General features: G+C 40.9%; 1 protein-coding gene across 1 annotated transcript; it reads left to right on the plus strand.

The window, feature by feature from the left end:
• The first annotated feature begins 7,051 nt into the window (after window positions 1–7,051).
• LOC136447927 (uncharacterized) lies at window positions 7,052–11,815 on the plus strand. Its single transcript, XM_066447066.1, has 6 exons — window positions 7,052–7,148; window positions 7,935–7,976; window positions 8,472–9,347; window positions 9,912–10,016; window positions 10,950–11,207; window positions 11,600–11,815. The coding sequence occupies exons 2-6, from the start codon at window positions 7,946–7,948 to the stop codon at window positions 11,668–11,670; spliced, it is 1,341 nt and encodes a 446-aa protein (XP_066303163.1). The 5' UTR covers window positions 7,052–7,148; window positions 7,935–7,945; the 3' UTR covers window positions 11,671–11,815.
• Window positions 11,816–24,753: the final 12,938 nt, after the last annotated feature.

Consider the following 24,753-nt stretch of genomic DNA (forward strand, 5'->3'; position numbering starts at 1 on the left):
CCCCAGTCGAACGTTGCTCGTCTCCAGGTAAGTGAAGACAAAGCGACTCCATGTTAAAGGTTGATAGGGGTTGACGTACGGATCGTCATGATTTTTGGTGTGCTACCCATCTTTTGACAATTAAAAGAATTCTACCCCTCCCAAAAGAAAAGAAAACAGGGCATTTTTTTTCTTTACCACTGTACTTTCCTCTTTTCAGTTGAATTTGACGACGGAGCGGAATGGCCTTCCGGTCAGTGGACGCAGTGCGAAAGTAATGAGAATTATGACATTCTTATTTCACACTAGGAAACTTGTCAATCGTAAAACATCATTGCCAATCGATCTTTTCAGATAGATCCTTCTACCTTGGATCAATAAGTTGTGGAGCCGCCGAGCCGAGCAGGAGTAGATTATTCCATCCATCTCAAGGTCAGTGAAGGTAGAGCGACAGCATTGCGTCGACGTCTGATTTCTGGTTGCACCCAGAAAGATATTTCAGAAATGTGAAGCTGAAATGGCTATCACTCATGTCCTTCGTGCGATACAGTTTGTATACAATGTTTTATAGCTGCTACTTGCTCTATCACGTACTTTTGATGTTTCTAGATCTGTTTTCTATGTTACTGATTATATTGCTGCCTTTAAACATTAGCCAAGGTTCTTTGAAGTAACCTCCAATGCCACTAAATGTTTGAATCACAAATCATTTGCTAGAACCCGTGTTAACAAGAACAGCAAATTCTGCTGGTAATAAATACATAGGCGCATGCACAGATGCATGGATGGAAAAGCGCAGTGACCACATGCAGTCCAACCAGTGGTACTGCAATACTTAATCTATAAGAATAATAGCTGAAATTTAAGAGCTATAAACTACTCTAGAGTCCATTCCAAGTCACCGCGAGGGTTGTTATTGTCATAATTTAGAACTATTTTCAAGTTATTGTTATTATTTGTGTAAGAGATTTGATACTTTTGAAATATTTTGAATGTGATTTTAACTTTCTAAATATTTCTTAAGTTTTCTAAAACTTGAGAAATATTCATGATGTAGAATATGATATTTACAATGGTTTCTAAATAATGGTAACAGCATTCTACCATTATTTACAATTTTTTACAATTTCTTACCATTTTCTACCATTATTTGTAACATCTCTATAAATAGGTCAGAGGGCTGGGAAGAAAGCAATTCACACATCCTTGCAAAATTTAGGGAAGAATGCTTTCCACAAAGGACCGAGCGGTGTCCTGCAGTGAAGTCTAAAGATATACAAAGGCAGACAGAAGGGCCAGATTAGCACCTACTTTTATGGGGGCAATCACCATTCTATCATTGTTAACCATTTTCTACCATTTCTTGTGAATATTTCTTAAAGTTAAATAATCACATAGATGTTTAGAAATTATTACAAATAAAGAGGTTTTTGTGCAGTTACTTTCAAAATATTTCTAAATTATCTAGTTAAATTCAAATAAATTCATATTTTAGTATTTGATCTTTTAGAAAAATTTAGAACTATCGTCAGTCAGATATTCTTTCATTAGAAACTTTTCAAAATGATTACAAATATTATTATAAAACCCTCGCGGTGACTCGGAATGGACTCTAACACTACCAAATTCGAAATAAAGTTGATTTGACCTGGGATGTTTAAGGCACTTTGTAAACATAAGAGCATGTTAGTAAGGTCTAGGAAAAATGCTGTGTTTCTGGTTACCCGGCCGACCCTAGCAAAAACCTGCTGACCCCAGCCTTTTTTCCGGTCGATCGGGTGTAAGAGACATACAATTTTCGTTCTGACATCTGAGTGATGGAAATACAAAATAGATTCTTAGTCATGCCAATTTTCTTCCAAACTTCCTTTGTTCTTGTAGAATGTTATCTGTATAATTACAACACCATGTTAAAAATACCAGTGTCCTGATGCATTCCAGTTTTACAATGTTAAACTGCATTTGCAGGATCCACTTCGGCCGAAATCCATAAACAAATTTAAGAAAGAAGAGAATATCTATCTACCGATCATAATTTTTCAGGACCCTAACGGCAAACACAACCTTTTTGTCTTAGGCCTAATTATAATTCACAAAGTATCAAAGATTATCTAAATACTGCCAGAATCATTACAAAGCATCTAAAACTAGACTACCAGTGTCAACGCGCGGGTTTGAAAAGGGCACAAAGATGGCGGATGCCCATATTTGGAAAACCCGTGACGTCACGTGAAAGCCGAGAATGAAGGCGAGGATGCCGTACATGAATATGATATTGAATCTGAAGGTAAGGCAAGTTATGAGAATTATGACATTCTTATCCCACACTAGGAAACTTTTCAATCGTAAAACATTATTGCCAATCTTATCTTTTCAGATGAATCCTTCCTGGAATTTCTAAGTATGAGAGCCGTGTCCCCCTCTCTATCTCAAGGTAAGTGAAGGTAGAGCGACAGCATTGCGTCTGATTTTTGGTTGCACCCAGAAAGATATTCCAGAAATGTGAAGCCAAAATGGCTATCAATCATGTCCTTCGTGCGATACAATTTGTATACAATGTTTTATAGCTGCTACTTTCTCTATCGCGTACGTTTGGTGATTCTAGATCTGTTTTCTGTTCTGTTTACTGATTATATTGTTGCCTTTAAACATTAACCAATGTTCTTTGAAGTAACATTCAATGCCACTGCAATGTTTGAATCATAAATCATTTGCTAGAACCTGTGTTAACAACAACAGCAAATTCTGCAGATAATAAATACATAGGCGCGTGCACGGATGCATGGATGGAAAAGCACAGTGACCACTGCACATGCAGTCAAACCAGTGGTACTATAATTCTAGATCTATAAGAATAATAGCTTAAAACTTAAGAGCTAGAAACTACTGTAACATTGATATTATTCAATTCAAAATAAAGTCAATTTTACCTGGGATGTTCGATTCACTTTGTAAACAGCACTTTATTACTTGTAATTCACTAAGTATCAAAGTTTTTATCAACTATTCGACCAGGATCATCACAAAGCATCTAAAACTAGACTGCCAGTGTCAATGCTATGTATGGACTTAAGTCAACATAGGCCTTTTCACCCACGTATGGTTTTAATTTCAACACCTACTTCCTTTTCCACGGGCTTATGATATCTATGAAGGCGAGGATGCCGTACATGAATATGATATTGAATCTGAAGGTAAGGCAAGTTATGAGAATTATGACATTCTTATCCCACACTATAGGAAACTTGTCAATTGTAAAACATTATTTCCAATCTTATCCTTTCAGACGAATCCTTCCTGTCAATACTAAGTAGGGAAGCGAAGGTCCCCCCTCCTAAGGTCCCCCCTCGATCTCGAGGTAAGTGAAAGTAGAGCGACAGCATTGCGTCTGATTTTTGGTTGCACCCAGAAAGACATTCCAAAAATGTGAAGCCAAAATGGCTATCAAGCATGTCCTTCGTGCGATACAATTTGTATACAATGTTTTATAGCTGCTACTTGCTCTATCGCGTACGTTTGGTGATTCTAGACCTGTTTTCTATGTTATTGATTATATAGTTGTCATTAGGTTCTTTGAAGTAACCACCAATGCCAATTCAATGCATATGTTTGAATCATAAATCATTTGCTAGATGTTAACAACAACAGCAAATTATGCAGATAATAAATACATAGGCGCATGCACAGATGCATAGATGGAAAAGTACAGTGACCATATGCAGTCCAACCAGTGGTACTGCAATACTTAATCTATAAGAACAATAGCTGAAATCACCAAATTCGAAATAAAGTTGATTTGACCTGGGTTGTTTAAGGCACTTTGCACTAGACGGAGAAGATCCATTCGCTGGGTGTTAAGGTCGGTGCAAGATTTTTCTTCAAGTACATTTTTATTATCAACTTCAAAAAGAATTTAGGCCTTGTGATAGTTGACAATGTTTGATATGGTTCTGTGTACTCTGACAACTCCATGGGTAAACGAGAGAGAAACACAGACACACAGAGAGAAAGAGGGAGAGACGAGCAAGAAATTCAATCGTTGGCATTTCGCACTTCGATTAGGGGCTTGTGAGATACGTAGTTAAAAGAAGCCACGTGTCTGTCGTAAAACATCAATTACTCCTTTCACCTTTGCAGGTGCACGTGGCAGATTAGATAGTGACAGAGGGAGGCTCGGCTCAGCTCCAGGTAAGTGAAAGCAGTGCGATGACATGCGCAAGGTACGTAACAGACCGATTTGTAGCTGAAAATTGGTCATACAGAAAAAGGCAGCCAGTGCGGGAAACATACAGATATAATCCCAAACATGTCGGAAGGAAAATTAAAGATCTCGGGCTTGCAGCAGTTGAAAACATCATCAGTACCTTTAAAAATGCACTTTTCCAAGTTTTACACAGGAAAGAAGATTTTGTCCTTCTTTTGTGTTTCTTGTACACAACATGAAAACTCTAGCAACACTGTTACAATGATTGTAATGTTCTAGTGGTCTTTCCATTATGCCTAATCATATCACGATTATAACCACCTTTTTCTCAGGACCTGCCCGCATCAATTTCAATTTTCAATTTCAATTTTATTGTCAATGAAAACTTTAATGAAGTTGATGAAGGTAATGCTTATTAACTAATGTGGAACACCTATTCCTGTGTATGTATACGCTATACATTCACAATGATTTTCATGCAATGTTTCTGTATTATATTATGTTCAACATTTAGCTTATTATTGTGGGTGTGGTATAGTAATCGTTGTTGAGAATATTTTGCCTCGAAGTTATTGCAAAGTTTTTATATCAAAAAGTCTGTTGGAGTGCGTATCAATTTATTTTGATATCGAGTACAAAACACAATTGTCCAAATAGGGTACCATGGAGCCACTGCCATAAAAGTCACAGTCATTTTCTATCTTGATATTGTCTTTACTAGTGCTGAACACCTAAACACCGGAACTTAACTGGACATGTAAAAACGTTTAGGTTCAGGTCCAAAGGAGCCTAAACGTCATTAACGAGTTCCGGACTTGCAAAAAAAGCCCTGATTATATCATGATTATAAACTCCGCTGTCTTTCGATTCAGAACCTGTCTACGAGAGTTATAATGCTAATGTAGTTGATGAAGGTAAGGCTTATCAACTAATGCGGGACATTTGGTGCATATATTTACATCTGAAAGGGAGAGATCGACTATGTGTGGCAGTATACCTTAGATATTTCCCCTGCCACATTTTGCCCCGAGATATTTCAGAGAATCGTACTGTTGGCATTCCGCACTTTGATTAGTGACTATGATACACGTAATCAGAAAAACATGTATATCGTCATACATCAAGTACTTGTTTCATCTTTTCAGGTGGCAGTTTAGATCATGATGGAGCCTGGCTCCGCCCGTCTCCAGGTAAGTGAAAGCAGTGTGGTGGCATGCGTAAGGTACGTAACAGACCGATTTGCAGCTGAAAATTGGTCATACAAAGATATAGATGAAAGATATGCCAGCGCAGGACATATACAGACATAATCTCAAACATGTCGGAGGGAAAATTAAAGATCTAGACCTGCAGCAGTTGAAAATATCATCACTACCTTTGAAACAGCACTTTTCCACGTTTTGCACAGCAAGGAAGATTTTGTGCTTTTTTGAGAGAATATTAAACAAATCTTGTAACGTAGTTACAATAATTGTAATGGTCTAGTGGTAATTTCCATTATGTCATACCTGGGCCTGATACGGGTGTTCCGGACCGTGTCATAACTATCCGGATCACATAGGGTTCGGGAATGTTATCACACAGGCTTCCATGGAATATTTCGAATGCATTTCGAGCGCGTCGGTTGCGCCGCCGTCGGAAATTCGAATACCAGATTCGGAAGTTAGAATCAATGTTGTTACAGTTTCTTGTTCGAGGACACAAAACTTCCTCCAACTTCTGGCGCATTCCGCATTGAAATGTGTGTCTTCTCGGGTGGGTATGACATAAACACGTTGTATTCCGCATCACCCTCGGTCCCAGCCCTCCCGTGGGTCGGATCGCCATCCGGCCTACGGCCGTCGGGCGATCCGACCCGCGGTCGGGCTGGTACCTCGGGTGATACAGAATACCCCGTGTTGTATTCTATATTTATATAAGCCTTATTCTAAGTCCTAAGTATATAACGATTCGATCATATCCACATTTTTTTTCAGAACCTGTCTACATGAATGTAAATCTTAATGAAGTGTATGAAGGTAAGGCTTATCATCACATAGCCAGATAACGTCGACCAATCAGAAGTCCCCATTGCATATCGGTTATGACGCCGTAATGTCAATGAAGTGCCACAAGTGGTGAATAATGATGTTGATCAATCAGAAGGAGCAGATTTACACATAATATAAATAAGTGGTGAATAACTAAGGATTAATGACCCGCCCCGAGGTGTATATGATGTCATAACGATCTGCTATGACCACCGAATAAGACTTTCAAATGCATTTCTCAAAAATTGGACAAAGGTATTCACATGTATAGTATAAAGGTATCCATGCATAATGCAGGAATTTGTTACTCTTATATGGGCTAGTCTGGATAGATAAATAAATAAATAAATAAATAAGACACGTACTGTTGGCATTCCTCACTTTGATTAGTGACTATGATACACGTAATCAGAAAAACATGTATATCGTCATACATCAAGTACTTGTTTCATCTTTTCAGGTGGCAGTTTAGATCATGATGGAGCCTGGCTCCGCCCGTCTCCAGGTAAGTGAAAGCAGTGTGGTGGCATGCGTAAGGTACGTAATGCCACATAATATAAATAAGTGGTGAATAACTAAGGATTAATGACCCGCCCCGAGGTGTATATGGTGTCATAACGATCTGCTATGACCACCGAATAAGACTTTCAAATGCATTTCTCAAAAATTGGACAAAGGTATTCACATGTATAGTATAAAGGTATCCATGCATAATGCAGGAATTTGTTACTCTTATATGGGCTAGTCTGAATAAATAAATAAATAAATAAATAAATAAATAAATAAGAATCGTACTGTTGGCATTCCGCACTTTGATTAGTGACTATGATACACGTAATCAGAAAAACATGTATATCGTCATATATCAAGTACTTGTTTCATCTTTTCAGGTGGCAGTTTAGATCATGATGGAGCCTGGCTCCGCCCGTCTCCAGGTAAGTGAAAGCAGTGTGGTGGCATGCGTAAGGTACGTAACAGACCGATTTGCAGCTGAAAATTGGTCATACAAAGATATAGATGAAAGATATGCCAGCGCAGGACATATACAGACATAATCTCAAACATGTCGGAGGGAAAATTAAAGATCTAGACCTGCAGCAGTTGAAAATATCATCACTACCTTTGAAACAGCACTTTTCCACGTTTTGCACAGCAAGGAAGATTTTGTGCTTTTTTGAGAGAATATTAAACAAATCTTGTAACGTAGTTACAATAATTGTAATGGTCTAGTGGTAATTTCCATTATGTCATACCTGGGCCTGATACGGGTGTTTCGGACCGTGTCATAACTATCCGGATCACATAGGGTTCGGGAATGTTATCACACAGGCTTCCATGGAATATTTCGAATGCATTTCGAGCGCGTCGGTTGCGCCGCCGTCGGAAATTCGAATACCAGATTCGGAAGTTAGAATCAATGTTGTTACAGTTTCTTGTTCGAGGACACAAAACTTCCTCCAACTTCTGGCGCATTCCGCATTGAAATGTGTGTCTTCTCGGGTGGGTATGACATAAACACGTTGTATTCCGCATCACCCTCGGTCCCAGCCCTCCCGTGGGTCGGATCGCCATCCGGCCTACGGCCGTCGGGCGATCCGACCCGCGGTCGGGCTGGTACCTCGGGTGATACAGAATACCCCGTGTTGTATTCTATATTTATATAAGCCTTATTCTAAGTCCTAAGTATATAACGATTCGATCATATCCACATTTTTTTTCAGAACCTGTCTACATGAATGTAAATCTTAATGAAGTGTATGAAGGTAAGGCTTATCATCACATAGCCAGATAACGTCGACCAATCAGAAGTCCCCATTGCATATCGGTTATGACGCCGTAATGTCAATGAAGTGCCACAAGTGGTGAAAAATGATGTTGACCAATCAGAAGGAGCAGCTTTACACATAATATAAATAAGTGGTGAATAACTAAGGATTAATGACCCGCCCCGAGGTGTATATGGTGTCATAACGATCTGCTATGACCACCGAATAAGACTTTCAAATGCATTTCTCAAAAATTGGACAAAGGTATTCACATGTATAGTATAAAGGTATCCATGCATAATGCAGGAATTTGTTACTCTTATATGGGCTAGTCTGGATAGGCTATATGATAATAATGTTATGATATCTATATGAATGAATGAATCTATAATTGCACTGTTTTATGGTGTTATAGGAACCAATGTACCAGTAAAATATGCCTTAGTAAATTTCTGCCCTATGATGATTCACTCCATGAACTTGGAATTACAGGAACGGTCGGTATCGGACGGCGAGGAAGATTGATCGATGGAGACGATATTCGTCTACACATCCCACCTAATAGCCTCCGAGAAGTGGAGGATATCCGCATAAGACTGCAACACTCTTCGAGATACTTAAAAATGATACAAAACTCCGGGCTTGATGACATTTTGTCGCTCTTTCGTCTAATTGAATGTAAACCCGACCATCTTCAGTTTCTACGCCCGGTACACGTGGAAGTCTTCTACACAAGCGTTCCTCAAAGTGATGCATTTCTTCTGTTTGGACAAGAAACATCCGCGGTTGAAGGAACATGGAAGGATCTGTCAAATGAATGTTCATTGGCGTATTCTTACCCATACGTGTCCTTTAAACTGCAACATTTTAGCATATACATCCTGGTCGCCATCGCAAGTTCTTTGGCCCTGTCGTCAGCCAGTAAACGCCTCATTGACTGCTTGAATGGCAAGTCATTCCCGTGCAGTTTCACCCCATACCTTGGAAAGATATCTGGGAAGAAACACCCTCTGACTATCGTTTGCAAAGAAGGATACAACACCTCAACGTCAACGCCAAGAATGTACCAACGATTCGGACTGGCCAGGACGTCAGAGTTCAATATATTTGATGAAGAAAGACTCTCTGTCGAGATCAAACATGTTTCCCTGGTCAAAAAATGTGCGGATTCGTATCAGATAAACAGGGCAACTTGCAAGACAGAGGCAGGGCAGGCCATGGACTTGATTGTGGAACCAGCGATTGATGAGACGCTTCTAACAGGTCAAGCAGTGATATCTGTGTGGAGGTTTCTTGGAGCAAGGGTCAGGAAGATCTGCACTCTCAACCTCACACCTCAAAGTCTCAGTCCTGAGCATCACGAAACAGGTAGTTACTTATCTATCACCGACCCGTTTGCGAATGTTTTTTCTTCTTAGGTCGCAGACACATTTCGTTGTAGGCCTTCGTACAATTTCAATGTCGTAATATTTTTGGCTGTGACAGGACCAAAAGCTTAAAAGGATCTGAGACATCCTCTTCTGTACCAAAACAGCTCAATTGCACACAACAGGAGTAGATTATAACGAAATTCTAAATGTCTTGTTTCGGGCAAGAGTAGACTATAATTACAGGTTTGCGTAGCAAAACCTTTGTTGGATCCGTTTGCATGAGTGGTGGCCGCCATCTTGAATTCTGACGTCACAGGGTCGCGATACCATTTTATTGGGAGGGGTGTTTTTTGGGGTCTCTAGCGTTCTCTCTATTTTTAACAAATTGGCATACAACTATCACACATTGAACTCGAATAAATAAAGAAAAATTCAATACCAATTCATATTTATAAAAAGACACCATAATCACTAAACTAACATAGCAAACCTGAAGTTTATGTAGCACAAATACTTAACTCTAGATAAGTTTAAAATTGATCAAATGTGTGTTTTGTTTCAGGGGAGATTGTTCGAGTTTCAGCCGTACAAACGATGGCTAGTGTGACTTTTTGCAAAGATGCTGAAAGACAATTCACAGCCCCTGACGACCGCCATAGCAGGAAAGGTAGATACCTATCTCCTATGTGAAAGTGCATTGTGAAAGTGCAGTGTTTATTTCTGTTCTGATACACTAGTCCAGTATTCAAATCATTTCTATATTTTCACGGTTCATAAAAAGGAGCTTTAATAGTGTATAGAAAAAAAGAACAGCGTGGTCTGACGGTAGTCTCCAAGCAGATCCAACGGTTGCAAAGACCGTATCCAACTGGCAAAATGATTTTTTATTGCAACAAACATTTCTTCTACCAGTTGGATACGGTCTTCGCAACCGTTGGAACTGACGGATCGAAAGCAAACTTTCAACGATTGGTCATTTCATTTTATAACACAAGATCATTCTCTCTCTCTCTCTCTCTCTCTCTCTCTCTCTCTCTCTCTCTCTCTCTCTCTCTCTCTCTCTCTCTCTCTCTCTCTCTCTCTCTGTGTGTGTCTTTCTTTCTCTCTCACTCTCTCTCTCTTTCTCTCTCTCTTTCTCTGTCTCTCTGTCTGTCTTTCTCTCTCTCTGTGTCTCTCTTCTCTTTCTTTCTCTCTCCTTCTTTCTCTCTGTCTCTCCCCTCTCCCTCTCTCTGTCTCTCTCTCTCTATATATATATGCCTATTTTAACACTGTGTGAGCTGTTACATCTTAAGATATAGTCAAATCTATCTGCAGCATTGAGCGTCTTGAAATCTGAAGTACTTGAATTGATAAAGGTGAATAACTTATCGCGTAGGGCATCATATTCAGAGCATTCCATAATAAAGTGAAACTCATCTTTAATTCGATTTGGGCAGAATGGAAAAAACCTTTGGTCAGGAGCTATTAAAGTATCTACCTGTTTCTATATTCAATATATGGCTACTAATTCTTAACTGTGTTATCGCTTTACGAATTTCAACATTAGTCACATCATGAAGGTATTTTACAAATATTTATCGTTATTGTTATTGTTATACAGGTGTTCGGAAGTACTTCTTCTTCATCAAAGAAAAGGTGAGCTCAGATTGGAAGGATCTCGCTTTCTTCTTGGACTTGGACGTGGCAGGAATCAGAAACATCGCAGGCAGAAACTCGGATGACAAGTCTCGCTGTATGGACATGTTAGAAGACTGGCAAACTAGGCAAGGAGTCGACGCTACTATAGAGGTACTGACGGAGTGCCTTTCTAAAGCAGGACTTCAGGATGTCGTGGATGGTCTGAAATTTGAATTTCCCGGTAAGGCAATCCCACGATGTTAAAATCATTTGACATTTTCACATTTTTTCACAAGATTCAAATACTGTAAAAAGACACAGCTATAGCCTTCTCAATTCTTTCCACTTTCAGTCAATGTTAACCCTTGTCTTGCTGGCGTTTTTGTGCAATCTATTTCATTAGTTTGATTTCTTAATCAGATCATTGGCCTTTGACCTTTGCGCTACTGTGGCATAGTTACTTCTGCATTCAATGCGTTTTGCTGCGGTGCGATGCGTTCAGCTGAAAAATACATATACATATATGGGACCCACATAGAGGCAATGTATACATGTGCAACGTATATATGTATTCATATATGTGGCCTCCAGGACAAGGTTTAAAGTAACCTGAATCATTATCTCCTTTCATAGAAGTGGCAGAAATGGAGGAAGCACAGAGAAGGATCCGTACTGACAGCTTGCCAGAATCGGAAGGTAAGTAATCAACATTGTTTTCGTCGATTTCAGACGTCAAGTAATGGTTGTGAGAATCCTGCCTTCTTTGATGCTTTCTATGTGTTATTACCACCGTGAAAGAGATCAGTAACCTACGATGGGGTATTGTTTCTATCTGTGTTTGTGTGTTTGCAACTAAAACTCAATAGCCTTTTAAGATGCAGATTCAGGTTTAGTCCTCATGTCTTTGCATGTGACATTTCATAGAAATATACACATGAAGTGCGTCATCATTTACAGAGGGGCTCATTAGTCGTAAAATTCACTTATCAAAAAATCAACTGTAATATTACGAATTGAAAATAACTTGCACAAACAGATTAAATATATATCACCAAGTTAAATTTCGCTTATGTCATGAACAATTTCAACAACTTGACAATTCGAACAGTGGAGTTGCATCAGTGGCTCAATGATGAATTTTGTACCATGTTTATATGAATGAAATATGTCCGTACAACGTATGAAACCTTTTTAAACAATTGGTGTATATTTGTTCTGAGATGTCGAAATTATTGTATGGTCATCTATTAACAGACTGAACCGGTGGCATAGCCTGAAGAACGTGGGACAAGTCACTAACCAAGGCCAAGGGCAACTTTCAAGAGACTGAAGAAGATACGTTTCTTTCTGTTTTTGTTCCAATCTGAGGAGATTGCTAAACCAGTATGGTTACTAGTATTATATTCTGCGCCATATATGTGAATTTTATCAACATTTTTTAGAAATAATATTGTCTATCATTTGTATATGTAGCGATTTTGAATACGTATGAGATTATTTGTATGCTAACTGGATTGAAAGGCTCAAACTTGTTTGTACATTGTTTTTTTTAATTCAGTTTCTTTCCAACTGCGACAAACCAAAAAAAAATACATCTTTTACATATCCTACAATTTTGTTGAATTCTTGGAAAGTTGCCGTAGGAGGATTATGTTGTCTCCCTAACATCATTGGTTAAGTCAATAGAACTATTGGCTCTGCTGTTCTAATATCTATTTTAAGTATATCGCTTGTTGTTTATATACCTAAAAGCCTCCATCATTGTTTTATGCAAAACGTAACATTAAAAAAAGGTGGACCGGTGTTGCACCAAATAATGTAAATCTACTTTTTTCAGTGCATGTGATGTCATGTTGCAAATTCACTTCTATTTTGCTCTATTTGTAAGAGAAAACGAAACTTTCATATAGTAATTATTGCAAAGGAAAGCACTGTAGATAATTCCAAGTCAGAGAATTTGCGTTTCTTGCAGAATATCTTATGGACATAAGGAAACCCATAGACGAAGTGGACTCTTATTAATCATTTATTCTAAGTCACATTTCAGACAATGTTGTTAAGTGGCAAAAAACTTTATGTTTGAAATTTTAGCTTTATTTTAGATATACTGTAACATGTATATATTTCACAGTGTTTTTCAAATGTTGAAGAACTGGTAAATTCTGGTTGCTGATATCGATGTACAATCTGGTAGAGGTTGACTGGAGCTAACATGTTATGTATCTTATCAATTGATATTGTACAATTTAAGGTCCTATGTGTTTAATAAACACACAAGAAAGGCTATTCCGTCATCATGTGTGTAGATCGTGTTCAGCACTAGGGACAGGTGTGTTTACCTGTGTGTTGGTGGTGTTCAGCACCAGGGACAAGCATGTGTGGATGGTGTTCAATACCAGGGACAGGTGTGTTTACCTGTGTGTGGATGGTGTTCAGCACCAGGGACAGGTGTGTTTACCTGTGTGTGGATGGTGTTCAGCACTAGGGACATGCGTGTTAACCTGTGTGTGGATGGTGTTCAGTACCAAGGACAAGTGTGTTTATCTGTGTGTGGATGGTGTTCAGCACTAGGGACAGGTGTGTTAACCTGTGTGTTGATGGTGTTCAGTACCAAGAACAGGTGTGTTTATCTGTGTGTGGATGATGTTCAGCACTAGGGACAGGTGTGTTAACCTGTGTGTTGATGGTGTTCAGTACCAAGAACAGGTGTGTTTATCTGTGTGTGGATGATGTTCAGCACTAGGGACAGGTGTGTTAACCTGTGTGTTGATGGTGTTCAGTACCAAGAACAGGTGTGTTTACCTGTGTGTGGATGGTGTTCAGTACCAGGGACAGGTGCGTTCACCTGTGTGTGGATGGTGTTCAGAACCAGGGACAGGTGTGTTTATCTGTTTGTGGATGGTGTTCAGCACTAGGGACAGGTTTGTTAACCTGTGTGTGGATGGTGTTCAGCACTAGGGTCAGGTGTGTTTACCTGTGTGTTGATGGTGTTTAGCACCAGGGGCAGGTGTGTTTACCTGTGTGTTGATGGTGTTCAACACTAGGGTCAGGTGTGTTTACCTGTGTGTGGATGGTGTTCAGCACTAGGGACAGGTGTGTTTACCTGTGTGTGGATGGTGTTTAGCACTAGGGACAGTGTGTTTACCTGTGTGTGGATGGTGTTCAGCACTAGGGACAGGTGGGTTTACCTGTGTGTGGATGGTGTTCAGTACCAAGGACAGGTATGTTTACATGTGTGTGGATAGTTTTCAGCAACAGGGACAGGTATACAATGCAACGTTAGATCACCCTTCCAACAGCTTGATTTTCAAAGATATCTTCACCTGTCTGTTTGATATGTAAACCCCAGATGTTAGTTTCGGTTGTACTCTTTGCCATGCTGTGTCCAGTTCCCGTGTATCACCTCTACTTCCAGTGGAGGCATCATATAGTAAAACGTTCCGAAGGCTGGGTACTTTGCCCCCAAGTGTGTGGACAGCGTCGCGTACCTGTTGCGCCGCCATGCGGAATGAGTCCGCCCTGCACGTGATGGGCCACAAGTGGACAGATTTCAGTCGTGTCATGTTCACAAACGCCTTTGCCAGTGAGGAGAGACTGAGCGCCAGCTCATTTTCCGCCAAGTAGATATCCTGTAGCTCCTGCAGGTGAACCAACCTTTTGGCCATGGCCCTTCCTCCCACGTTTGTTATTGAGTTTTTGTTGATTCGCAAAGTCCTGAGCTCTTTTAGGTGAGGAAATACCTCTGAAATCGCTTTCACCCCGTCATCGCCAAACTTGTTATACCTAAGGTCTAAAGTGGTCAGAGTATGCAGCAGGTAAAGCTGTCGAGCCATTGCTGTCGCCGCTTTAGCAGAAAGTCCGCAGTTTGCAAGAAAAAGGCTCTTCAGTCCTCTCAGATATGGGAAAAGTTTGGCCAGAGCGTCGACATCGTTGTCAGACAGAGTACGTGAAGACAACGTTATGTATGTGTAGTCGCTGTTCTGGATGGTTTTTGTCGTGTTTGGCAGTGCCTCTAACGCGTCTAGCAGGGACGAAAAGAACTCTCGGTATGTGGCGAAGCCGTGTGATTCCATGTACTCACTTGAAGTACCGTACGGTATGCAGTAGGTTACGGCATCGGACAAGGTGTTTGGAAGATCGGTTTTATCTTCCCAGTACCGACACACCCAGTGCCAGAAGAACCGGTCTTCCAGCAGGGCCATCACAACCTCATTGTCGGGATAGCGTTCTTCCAAATCCATGGCGGAATCGCTGTCCTGTTGGAAATACTCTCGGATGTAGAGGCTCCACTCATTCCACCAATCTGTCAAAGGTTAAATGATACACTCATTTAATTCTGTACTGACGCTATGCTAACAATTTGTTGTACATTGTCTAGAATTTCTTGACATTTTGATCAAATGTAATAACTGTCATCTTTGGTTGATATTGTTTTTTTTGCCATCTGTATTCGCCACTGATCAGTCACTATAGCTATTAGTTCTTTTTGTTATTTATGTTCTCATAATTTTGTTGATACGCCTCATATTCATTTGTCAACATTAGTTCTGTTTAATTTCAATGTTTTGTTATCTTTGGTTGATACTGATTTTGTTATATTTATTTGCCAATGAGGCTTTTATTACTATTATTTTGGATATTACTTATATTTACAAGTCCATTTCTATTTCCACCTTTACTTATTGTTTTGGATCCGTGGCTTATGTTCATTTCCTGTACTTTGTTTTTCTCTTGTTTGTATTATGTGTTGTTCATTTTGTGAAATGCAATAAAAAAATTTAAAAAATTTAAAAAAGGAACAATAAGTTTTTCTTTCTGGTATTGAGATTCTTTATACACAACAGTACCCCCCCCCCCCCCCCCCCAACGTCTCTGTAGTATTCTGCTACATTCTCCAGACAATACTGACAGTTCTACTTCCCACTGCTAGGCGGCGCTGCAGTTGGAGATTGCGGCACTAAACGTGACTAAGCTTGTGCCACCAAAACCCCCCTCCCCATCAAAGTAGAACCCAATCAGTATTGAAATATAGAAAGAGCATTGAACTGTTTATAGATTATTATCACAAAGCCAGATGGCGTCGACCAATCAGAATACTCCATTGTCCATGTGTTATGAGACCATAACACACCCGTGATCATCATTCCTCCCATTATGCAAAGGGAGGTTATCTTTTTGTTAACTTTCGTATAATGTTTATTTGTTCCCCAAAATGTTTACTATCTTAGAATAAATCAAATCTTTTGTAAGCATATGACGAAATAGAATAAACCATTTCAATACAAGTCAAATCTAAACGGGTTGAACTGTAATGGGGCCGCCCACAGCATTGTCAGAGGGACACCCAGCAGGGAGGAATGACGATAATAGATAACCGATTTGAAAAAGATTTGACATGCCAATATTGCAATGATATTAGATATCATCTGTGGAAATGTTCAAAAAGGACAAATGTAAATTCTGAAATGCATTCTTAATAGTATAAGGGATCTATGCGTCATATACAGGAATTGTCTACTCTTATATGGGACAGTTTGGATAGGCTATATGATAATAACGTTAATGGCCCGCCTCTTCCTCGGTGTATATGGTGTCATAACGCCTGGCCATGTGCGTGAGCGATGCTAGCGCTATTGCACGACCAGGCGTTATGACACCATTAACACCTCGGGGCGGGTCACTAACCCTTAATTAGTGTTGGCTATGTATGAAAAAAATTGATTAACACCCAATGATTTATTAACCTGATGAAACGATTCACGAATAAGTATCACAAGCTACAGACTATAAATACATCGCATGAGCCAATATAGCGGAAACCAATAGAACAAGTTGTTACATAGCCTTGGCAATAAACTGACCCCAGCTGTCAATCATATTTAGCCAATGAGTGAGAGTGGGTGGACATTTGGTCACGTGGGCGTTGCTAAGGGGCGTGGCTTCAAAAACGGCCCACCTGTTGTCTTGGGAGTAGCTGGTGACGTCACAGGCTGGTGTGCAGACGATGTTATAGAGGTGATGGTTGGAATTGTTGTCTGGTTCAGCTGTAAAAAAAAGGAAACATTTTTGAAGGTATTAACATTGCCAATACAATTCCACTGCGATGAGGGAGACCCAGTTAAGTAATTGTCTTCGCCGAGTACTTGTACTTGGAGAAGATTATGTTTTCGGTTGAAAAATCTGTTGGGTGGGTCTGAATGTATGTCAGGAGTATAACTCAAGAAAACTTCAATGAATCTTTATGATTTTTGGTAGGTGTGTAGTGGTTGTGCAAAGGAAACTTAAGTTCGAAAATGGTTCACCTTGCGTTTTTTCAACAGTACTGCAGCAGACTTTACATTTTTTTGTGTTTGTAGGTAAGCAAAAAAAGTGACGGAAACGTTGATGGATCTTCATGATTTTTTGCAGGTGTGTAGATGTTGTGAAAACGGGGGTCAAGTTCAAAAATGGTTCCCCTGGTATTTTCCGTTGGTACTGCAGCGGGCTTTGTGTGGATGTGTATTTTTATGTCGCCAGCATAACTCGAGAAGCTGTTGATGGATCCGTATGATATTTAGTGGATGGGTAGGGTTTACAGAAAGGAAGGTCAAGTTCGATAATGGGCCTTCTAGCGGGTACCTAAGGTACTGCAGCAGAGCTTCAAAATTTAGGGGCATATTTTCTGAAAGTGCTATGGTCACGATTTTTGTGTGGTAGATAGTTTTTGTTTTGACATTCGGACATGAATACTAGTAACTTGAGAAGGGGTCGACAGATCGTCGTGATGTTTGCTATGTAGAGAGCTCAGATGGTGCTTTACATTATCAATGACTAATTATGCAAATCAGGAGCTAATTTGCATAATAAGTAAGGAAAGTTTGTTAACCTACTGCATTTCAATGGGACATGGGATGGTGTCAGGTCATGTAAACAGATGGCCTTGCATAAACGTACATGTAGGTCAAATAAATAAACTATTCTCCAAGCAGAGGTGTGGGTCCTGCTGGTTTAACGCGTTCAGTTTAGGCATTTTTGTTCAACACGGTTGGCGACATAACGAAATAGGGACAAAATAGAAAGCCCAGCAGGACAAAAACACCTAAAAACACGTCAACCACCAGCCAGATTTATTCTATTCATACATATTGACTGTACTATTTCATCATCACTTTCAACTTACAACACTGCAATATCGAACCTTTGTGGCCCATATAATATCAACATACTCATATTTTTTCATGACCAGTTATAACATATATCAGCAAACTCTACACATATACTAGTCCTGTACCACCAAATGATTTTTAACCATATCTAGACTGGACTCATTCGCTTCATCATAACTTCCAAATGGTATGGTGCATGATCAAATTTGCAGGGGGTGATAAGCACGTAAATATTAATCACTCTCCATGATAAGCATTGATTATTTGGCGAAGATAATGTGTTCGTGGAACTCTTGTTATAAATTCAAAATATTTTACATCAGAGGCGCTAAAAATGCTCGTGATGAAAAAGGTATTTATTAATAACTACTATCACTGTTTTTATAACGTTATATAGACTGCTAAACCATTGATTGATAAATGATGAGATATGATTTTATTGCAAGTTCTTGCCCGTAGGCTAATTGCAAGTACATGAAACATGGAAGGACGGACAGACAATATATAACAATACAGCATGTGACTTTTCTAGTCTAAATACTAACACTAAATTCTATCTTATTTGGGTTTGACTTCTTTTTCCGAGACAGTGGAAGACGAATGATCCCACTTTCTCTATAATGTGTGGGTTTTGTGATGTTAAGAGGAGAGTAGTTTTCTTTTTGTCTGTTAAAGGCATCCAGAGCATTTTTTGAGGCTTGAAACTTTCCTACTCATAGTAAGTTTCAATAACACTATACCATTACATATCGGCATTAAAGGAGCAAAGGTACAATGTCGTTGTGTAGTGAGAACTGATGGAAAATCCAATCCCCAATAGACTAATCCTGCCTCTATCACAATTAGTGGTTCGACCAATGAGAGAGTGACCGCATGTCCGTCAAATATTTGCATTTTTATGTTTTAACTTTGCATTTCTACGTTTTGACGGAGGTGGGCGGGACTATGGTATCGGTCTATTTACACTAGGCGCGTGAAACTAAAAGATCACCATGTAGCTTATTTTTTGGCCACTTTTGAGCATTTTTGATAAGAAATCCGCACGAAAATGTGGCAAACAGTGGCATTAAAGGTTAATTTCATAAAGATTACAGCAACTAGAATATTTCCAGTTTTCAAGCCTCATAAATAGCTCTGGGTGCCTTTAACAAGGAGAAATTCGGATGGAATTTGGTGGCCTCTTGAAACAGCGCCTTTCCTTCTTGATCGTAGGACGGGCAACTTGAAATAAATGATAAGAGAACATACCACCATGCTTTCGTTGGGGTTGGTTTGTTGGTTGAAGATTCCGGCCACCACAGATGCAGCAATAACGGCAATGATGACACCAACACAGACAGTCAACACGCACACCGGACGGGACCTCAAGAACTCACGGCTGTTCTGACTACACGTCGGGTCGTCATCTTCTGCATCTTCTGTGAAAAAAAAAAACAAAAAAAACAAGCTGCCTGGTAAGAAAAGAAAAGTGTACATCTTTATCCTCGCAACCATCTATTTCCTCTTTACGCTGTATAAATCATTAAGAACAAGACCATTCATCATGCCCTTCTTGAGTTATTCCCTTTCAAAGTCTGAAGCAAAACCTGCTCCTGCAGTTCCAAAAAAAGCTGCCAGGGGGGCCAAACCTATAGCGCTTACTCTCTGTCCAAAGAGCTACCTACCACTCAAAAATCAGTTCCATAGCATGTCCAAAACACGAGAAATCAAAACAGGAAGTTCCGCTGCAGTACCGTGACAAGCCGCTAGGATACCCAAGATCTAATCATTTCCAGGTCTCATCAAGACCTACCCACCTACAAAATATGTGTCTAGTTAGATTAGAGAAATATTGATATTATTAGAACCTGAAGGTGAAATTAAAAAAAGACCAAGATAATTGTCTTCACTAAAGCCGGCGTCACAATTCATGTGAGCGTCGGCCGACTTTGTAGATCGCCCGAAGCTCGCCGAATTTCAAAATCGCCTGAGCGTCGACCGTATTTTCGTACAATGAAAATCTCGGGCGACGTCCGTCGAATACTAAAAGCCCCCCCATGAGATGGTACCATCTCTTGGACATGGACGAAGTCAGTATCGACTAACCTGGTAAAAGGCCAATATTTGGATCAACTTTTATTTCTAAAAATCGCCCGAAGCCCGCGTAATCGACAGGACGTCGGCCGTACTTCGGCCGAAAATGCACATTTGAAGCACGCCAACACGTCGGCCGAGCTGAATTTCTTATTTATGACGAGCAAAACAATGTTTATTTTTGTTAGATGGCAATGTTATAGAATATTGTAATGTCATACTGTTATCAACGACACTTTCCTCACACCACCCAGGTGTAAATTGATACCTAACATTTAGTTGCGGAGATGAATATGAAAGTCACAAGAGATGGATAGGCACTGCTTTCCAATACTCTACGTTTATGCTTCAGTTACTGTGGGACAAGTCAATCGATATGAGGAATCCAGAGCATATGTACCGGCCCGCGCTCCGAGTTACCCGGGCCTACCCTTCCGCTCCCCCCGAAGATCTACCCCGCCCCACTATCCGCTAGCACCCCACATCTCCGCAGCCGTACTAGCTATAGAGCGGAGCTTGTTTGGCCAGTGGGAAGTGGGGCGGGGTACGTTGTCGGGCCAGCGGGAGGGTAGGTCCGAGGAAGCTCCGGGCGCGGGCCGGTGTAGGTCCGGGGAAGCTCGGTACAATTTCTCTGGATTCCAGGGTATATGGAGGGAACGATAAGAGGGAAAATACAACTGAAAAGTTGTTATAATAGAATTAGCGGGTACTTTGTTGAAAAACGTAAAATAAGCATTTAACTCACCCCTGCTGCCTTCCCTGTCTCGGTTCCACATGCTCACCGCATCTTGTGCTGCGACAAACTTTGGATCCAAACCTGCACACACGTCATCTGATGTTGGCTGGCCAAGTTGATTGTCGTCCATGTCGTAGAAAGGTTGTTGTTCGTTTTTCTCATCAGCTGAGGCGACTTCCATCTCGTAGAAGGGCTGTTCTTGTTTGTCTTTGTCTTTGTCTTTGGCAGCGGTGATATCCATCTTGTAAAATGGTTGTTCTTGTTTCTCATTGTCTTTGGCCGCGTTGACATCCATATTGTAAAATGGTTGTTCTTGTTTGTCTTTGCCAGCGGTGACATCCATATTGTAAAATGGTTGTTCTTGCTCTTCATCAGCAGGGGAGGTATCCATCTCATAGAATGGCTGAACTACAGCCAGTCGGATCGCATCTTGTGTTGCCAAAAACTCTGGGTCTAAGTCAGCATAAACGTGAGTGGATAAGTTCGAATGTTCTCCATCGTTCTCGTTATGTCCGCGTTCTCCATCGTTCTCGTAATGTCCGCGTTCTCCATCGTTCTCGTAATGTCCGTGTTCTCCATCGTTCTCGTAATGTCCGCGTTCTCCATCGTTCTCGTAATGTCCGCGTTCTCCATCGTTCTCGTAATGTCCGCGTTCTCCATCGTTCTCGTAATGTCCGTGTTCTCCGTCGTTCTCGTAATGTCCGCGTTCTCCATCGTTCTCGTAATGTCCGCGTTCTCCATCGTTCTCGTAATGTCCGCGTTCTCCATCGTTCTCGTAGTGTCCGCGTTCTCCATCGTTCTCGTAATGCCCGTGTTCTCCATCGTTCTCGTAATGTCCGCGTTCTCCATTGTTCTCGTAATGTCCGTGTTCTTCATCGTTCTCGTAATGTCCGTGTTCTCCATCGTTCTCGTAATGTCCGTGTTCTCCATCGTTCTCGTAATGTCCGTGTTCTCCATCGTTCTCGTAATGTCCGTGTTCTCCATCGTTCTCGTAATGTCCGTGTTCTTCATCGTTCTCGTAATGTCCGTGTTCTCCATCGTTCTCGTAATGTCCGCGTTCTCCATCGTTCTCGTAATGTCCGTGTTCTCCATCGTTCTCGTAATGTCCGTGTTCTCCATTGTTCTCGCAATGTCCGTGATTTTTATCGTACTGGAAATATTTGTGTTCTTTATTGTTCTCGCAATGTCCGTGATTTTTATGGTACTGGTAATATTTGTGTTCTTTGTCATTGTCATGATGTCCATGATGTTTGTCGTACTTGTAATATTTGTGTTCCTCATCGTTCTCGTAATATTTGTGTTCCTCATCGTTCTCGTAATGTCCGTGTTTTCCATCGTTCTCGTAATGTCCGTGTTCTCCATCGTTCTCGTAATGTCCGTGTTCTCCATCGTTCTCGTAATGTCCGTGTTTTCCATCGTTCTCGTAATGTCCGTGTTCTCCATCGTTCTCGTAATGTCCGTGTTCTCCATCGTTCTCGTAATGTCCGTGTTCTCCATTGTTCCCGTAATGTCCGTGTTCTCCATTGTTCTCGTAATGTCCGCGTTCTCCATCGTTCTCGTAATGTCCGCGTTCTCCATCGTTCTCGTAATGTCCGTGTTCTCCATCGTTGTCGTAATGTCCGTGTTCTCCATCGTTCTCGTAATGTCCGTGTTCTCCATCGTTCTCGTAATGTCCGCGTTCTCCATCGTTCTCGTAATGTCCGCGTTCTCCATCGTTCTCGTAATGTCCGTGTTTTCCATCGTTCTTTCCGTTTTCAGCGTTCTTCAATGCACACTCCTCGCCATATTCTCTAACCGGCTTCAAAACTGATTCTGGGTCGTCCCTTGCACGCAGTGCCTGTCTCTGCCAGTCGAGGATCCGTTTGGTAGACCAAAACCTCTGTCCTACCCGTCTGACGTAGAGCGGGTCCGGCGGGCGGCCTGGGACATCGGCCCGCCGAAGTCGTGGCTCCTTCGGTCGAACCGCAGCAGGTGGGGATACTGTGTAAAAGTAAAGAAGAAAATAGGGATTAGGGACAAAAGCAAGAACAAGTGACGCTTGACCCAGAATTTTGTGAAGTGTGTGTGTGTGTCCTTTATAATAAACCAACAGAATGATATAATCTGCCAACGTTCCGGTTGTCCTTACACTACAGGTCAGGTTCTGCTTCCCTTCGCTAGGTGGCACTACTGCCACGGTTCCAAACGTGACTGATCATGTGCAGTGAGGGGGGATAAAAGTTAAACTCAATCACGTTTGGGACCGCATTTTTCCACTGCAGCGCCACCTAACAGTGGGAAGTCATAATTGCTCCGAGGAAGCGACGATGAAAAGTGAATCGTTGTGGTTGTGGTTCAAATAATTCTATTACCTTAACCTGAATATAGTTTGCACGTGTACTAAAATTAATACTGGTAAATATAAAGTAGGCCAAGCCACAAAACAATTACGTTGCACTGCGTCGAGTAAGCTTGTCGAGAGCTTGTCGAGAGTGGTCGGGAACGTTTTGGCACAACAACATTTCACGAATATGTTACATCACAACGTTATTTTCAAGATTTTCCGTCGGGGTTATTCGTCGGGATTTTCCGTCGTCGGGATTTTCCGTCGGGATCTTCCGTCGGGGTTTTCAGGCAAATTTAGCGCAATTGTGTGACGTCACGCCGTTTCTGCTCGGAACGGGATCGGAAATCTTCGTTTGTGATCGGGAGACGAACAAAAAGGCCGACAGCAGCGGCGACGGCGGTAAAAATGTGGGGAATCCCATCATGGTCGTACGACGCTCTGACGTCACTTTATCAGTCTATTAGTTTTTCTATGAAGTGGGATAGGGCGTAGTTAACTGGCTATTAACGTGCACAAATAGGAATTGCAAATTTGTGCAAATCTTACATATTTGGACCATTAATCATAAGATTCCTTTTATTGTATTTATGTATGTGCTTGTCACTGTATTATATTTATGTATAAGAGTAGAAGGCGTTACAAGCAATGGTGCGTTTTGCCCTATACAGTCAAACCTGCCTAGGCGACCACCTTTTCAACGCGACCACCTGGCCATGGCGACCGCTTTTTCTCGGTCCCGAAAGTTTTCCCCATAGGCACAAGCATTAAGCTGCCTGCCCAAGGCGACCACCCGTCCAACGCGACCGTGACCGCCACGAATTGGGACCGCACAGAGCACAATCCCTGCCCATGGCGGCCGCCTAATTTTCAAGCGTGTGGTGACATCGGATCATTTTGCTGTCGGATTTCACGGAAATGTTGTCAAGACTTTAAAGGACAAATTAAGGACAAAAATATATGGAATAGCAATGTTATAGCATCGATTCCTCCATGAAGTGTTTTAATAAAAGGTTCCCCCTATAAACATTGTAAAGAGAAATGTTTGTGATGTTGTTGTGCCTATCGTAATCTTATAGTAATACCGCAAACTCAGTTCGGTTTAAACTCAATTTTCAAAACGAATACGTAGTGCATGGCGTCAAAAACTCAGATTTCACAGAAATCACTATCTATTTCTTGTATTTTCAATAAAAATGTGTCTGTGTCTTACTAAATTCCGCCCAAAAATGACTTCGCGGCGGGCAAAACATCGGGCGAGAAATGTTGTTCCTCGGCCCCGACGCCATCTTGGATTTGGCATGACCCGGATTTAGCGTACCGCTGACCTTTCTAAAACACGATGCTTTTGTGTATGAACATTAACAAATACTCTAGTCATTGATGAAAATGAATATTCTTATTTTCTTTTTATTTCCATGAATCTCACAAACCTTTGTTGGACGCTGTGCGTTCTGCTGCACTGACTCATACCTTTCGATGCGGTCGCATAGAGCTTGGCGGTGTGGCG

Source organism: Branchiostoma lanceolatum, chromosome 13 (genome assembly GCF_035083965.1).
Source record: "Branchiostoma lanceolatum isolate klBraLanc5 chromosome 13, klBraLanc5.hap2, whole genome shotgun sequence".
Taxonomy (NCBI): Eukaryota; Metazoa; Chordata; class Leptocardii; order Amphioxiformes; family Branchiostomatidae; genus Branchiostoma; species Branchiostoma lanceolatum.

Coding starts and splice junctions, on each gene's coding strand:
- LOC136447927 (XM_066447066.1), top strand. CDS start 7,946: ATGAATGTAAATCTTAATGAAGTGTATGAAG. Junction 7,977..8,471: donor TCTTAATGAAGTGTATGAAG/GTAAGGCTTATC, acceptor TTGGAATTACAG/GAACGGTCGGTATCGGACGG. Junction 11,208..11,599: donor TCTGAAATTTGAATTTCCCG/GTAAGGCAATCC, acceptor CTCCTTTCATAG/AAGTGGCAGAAATGGAGGAA.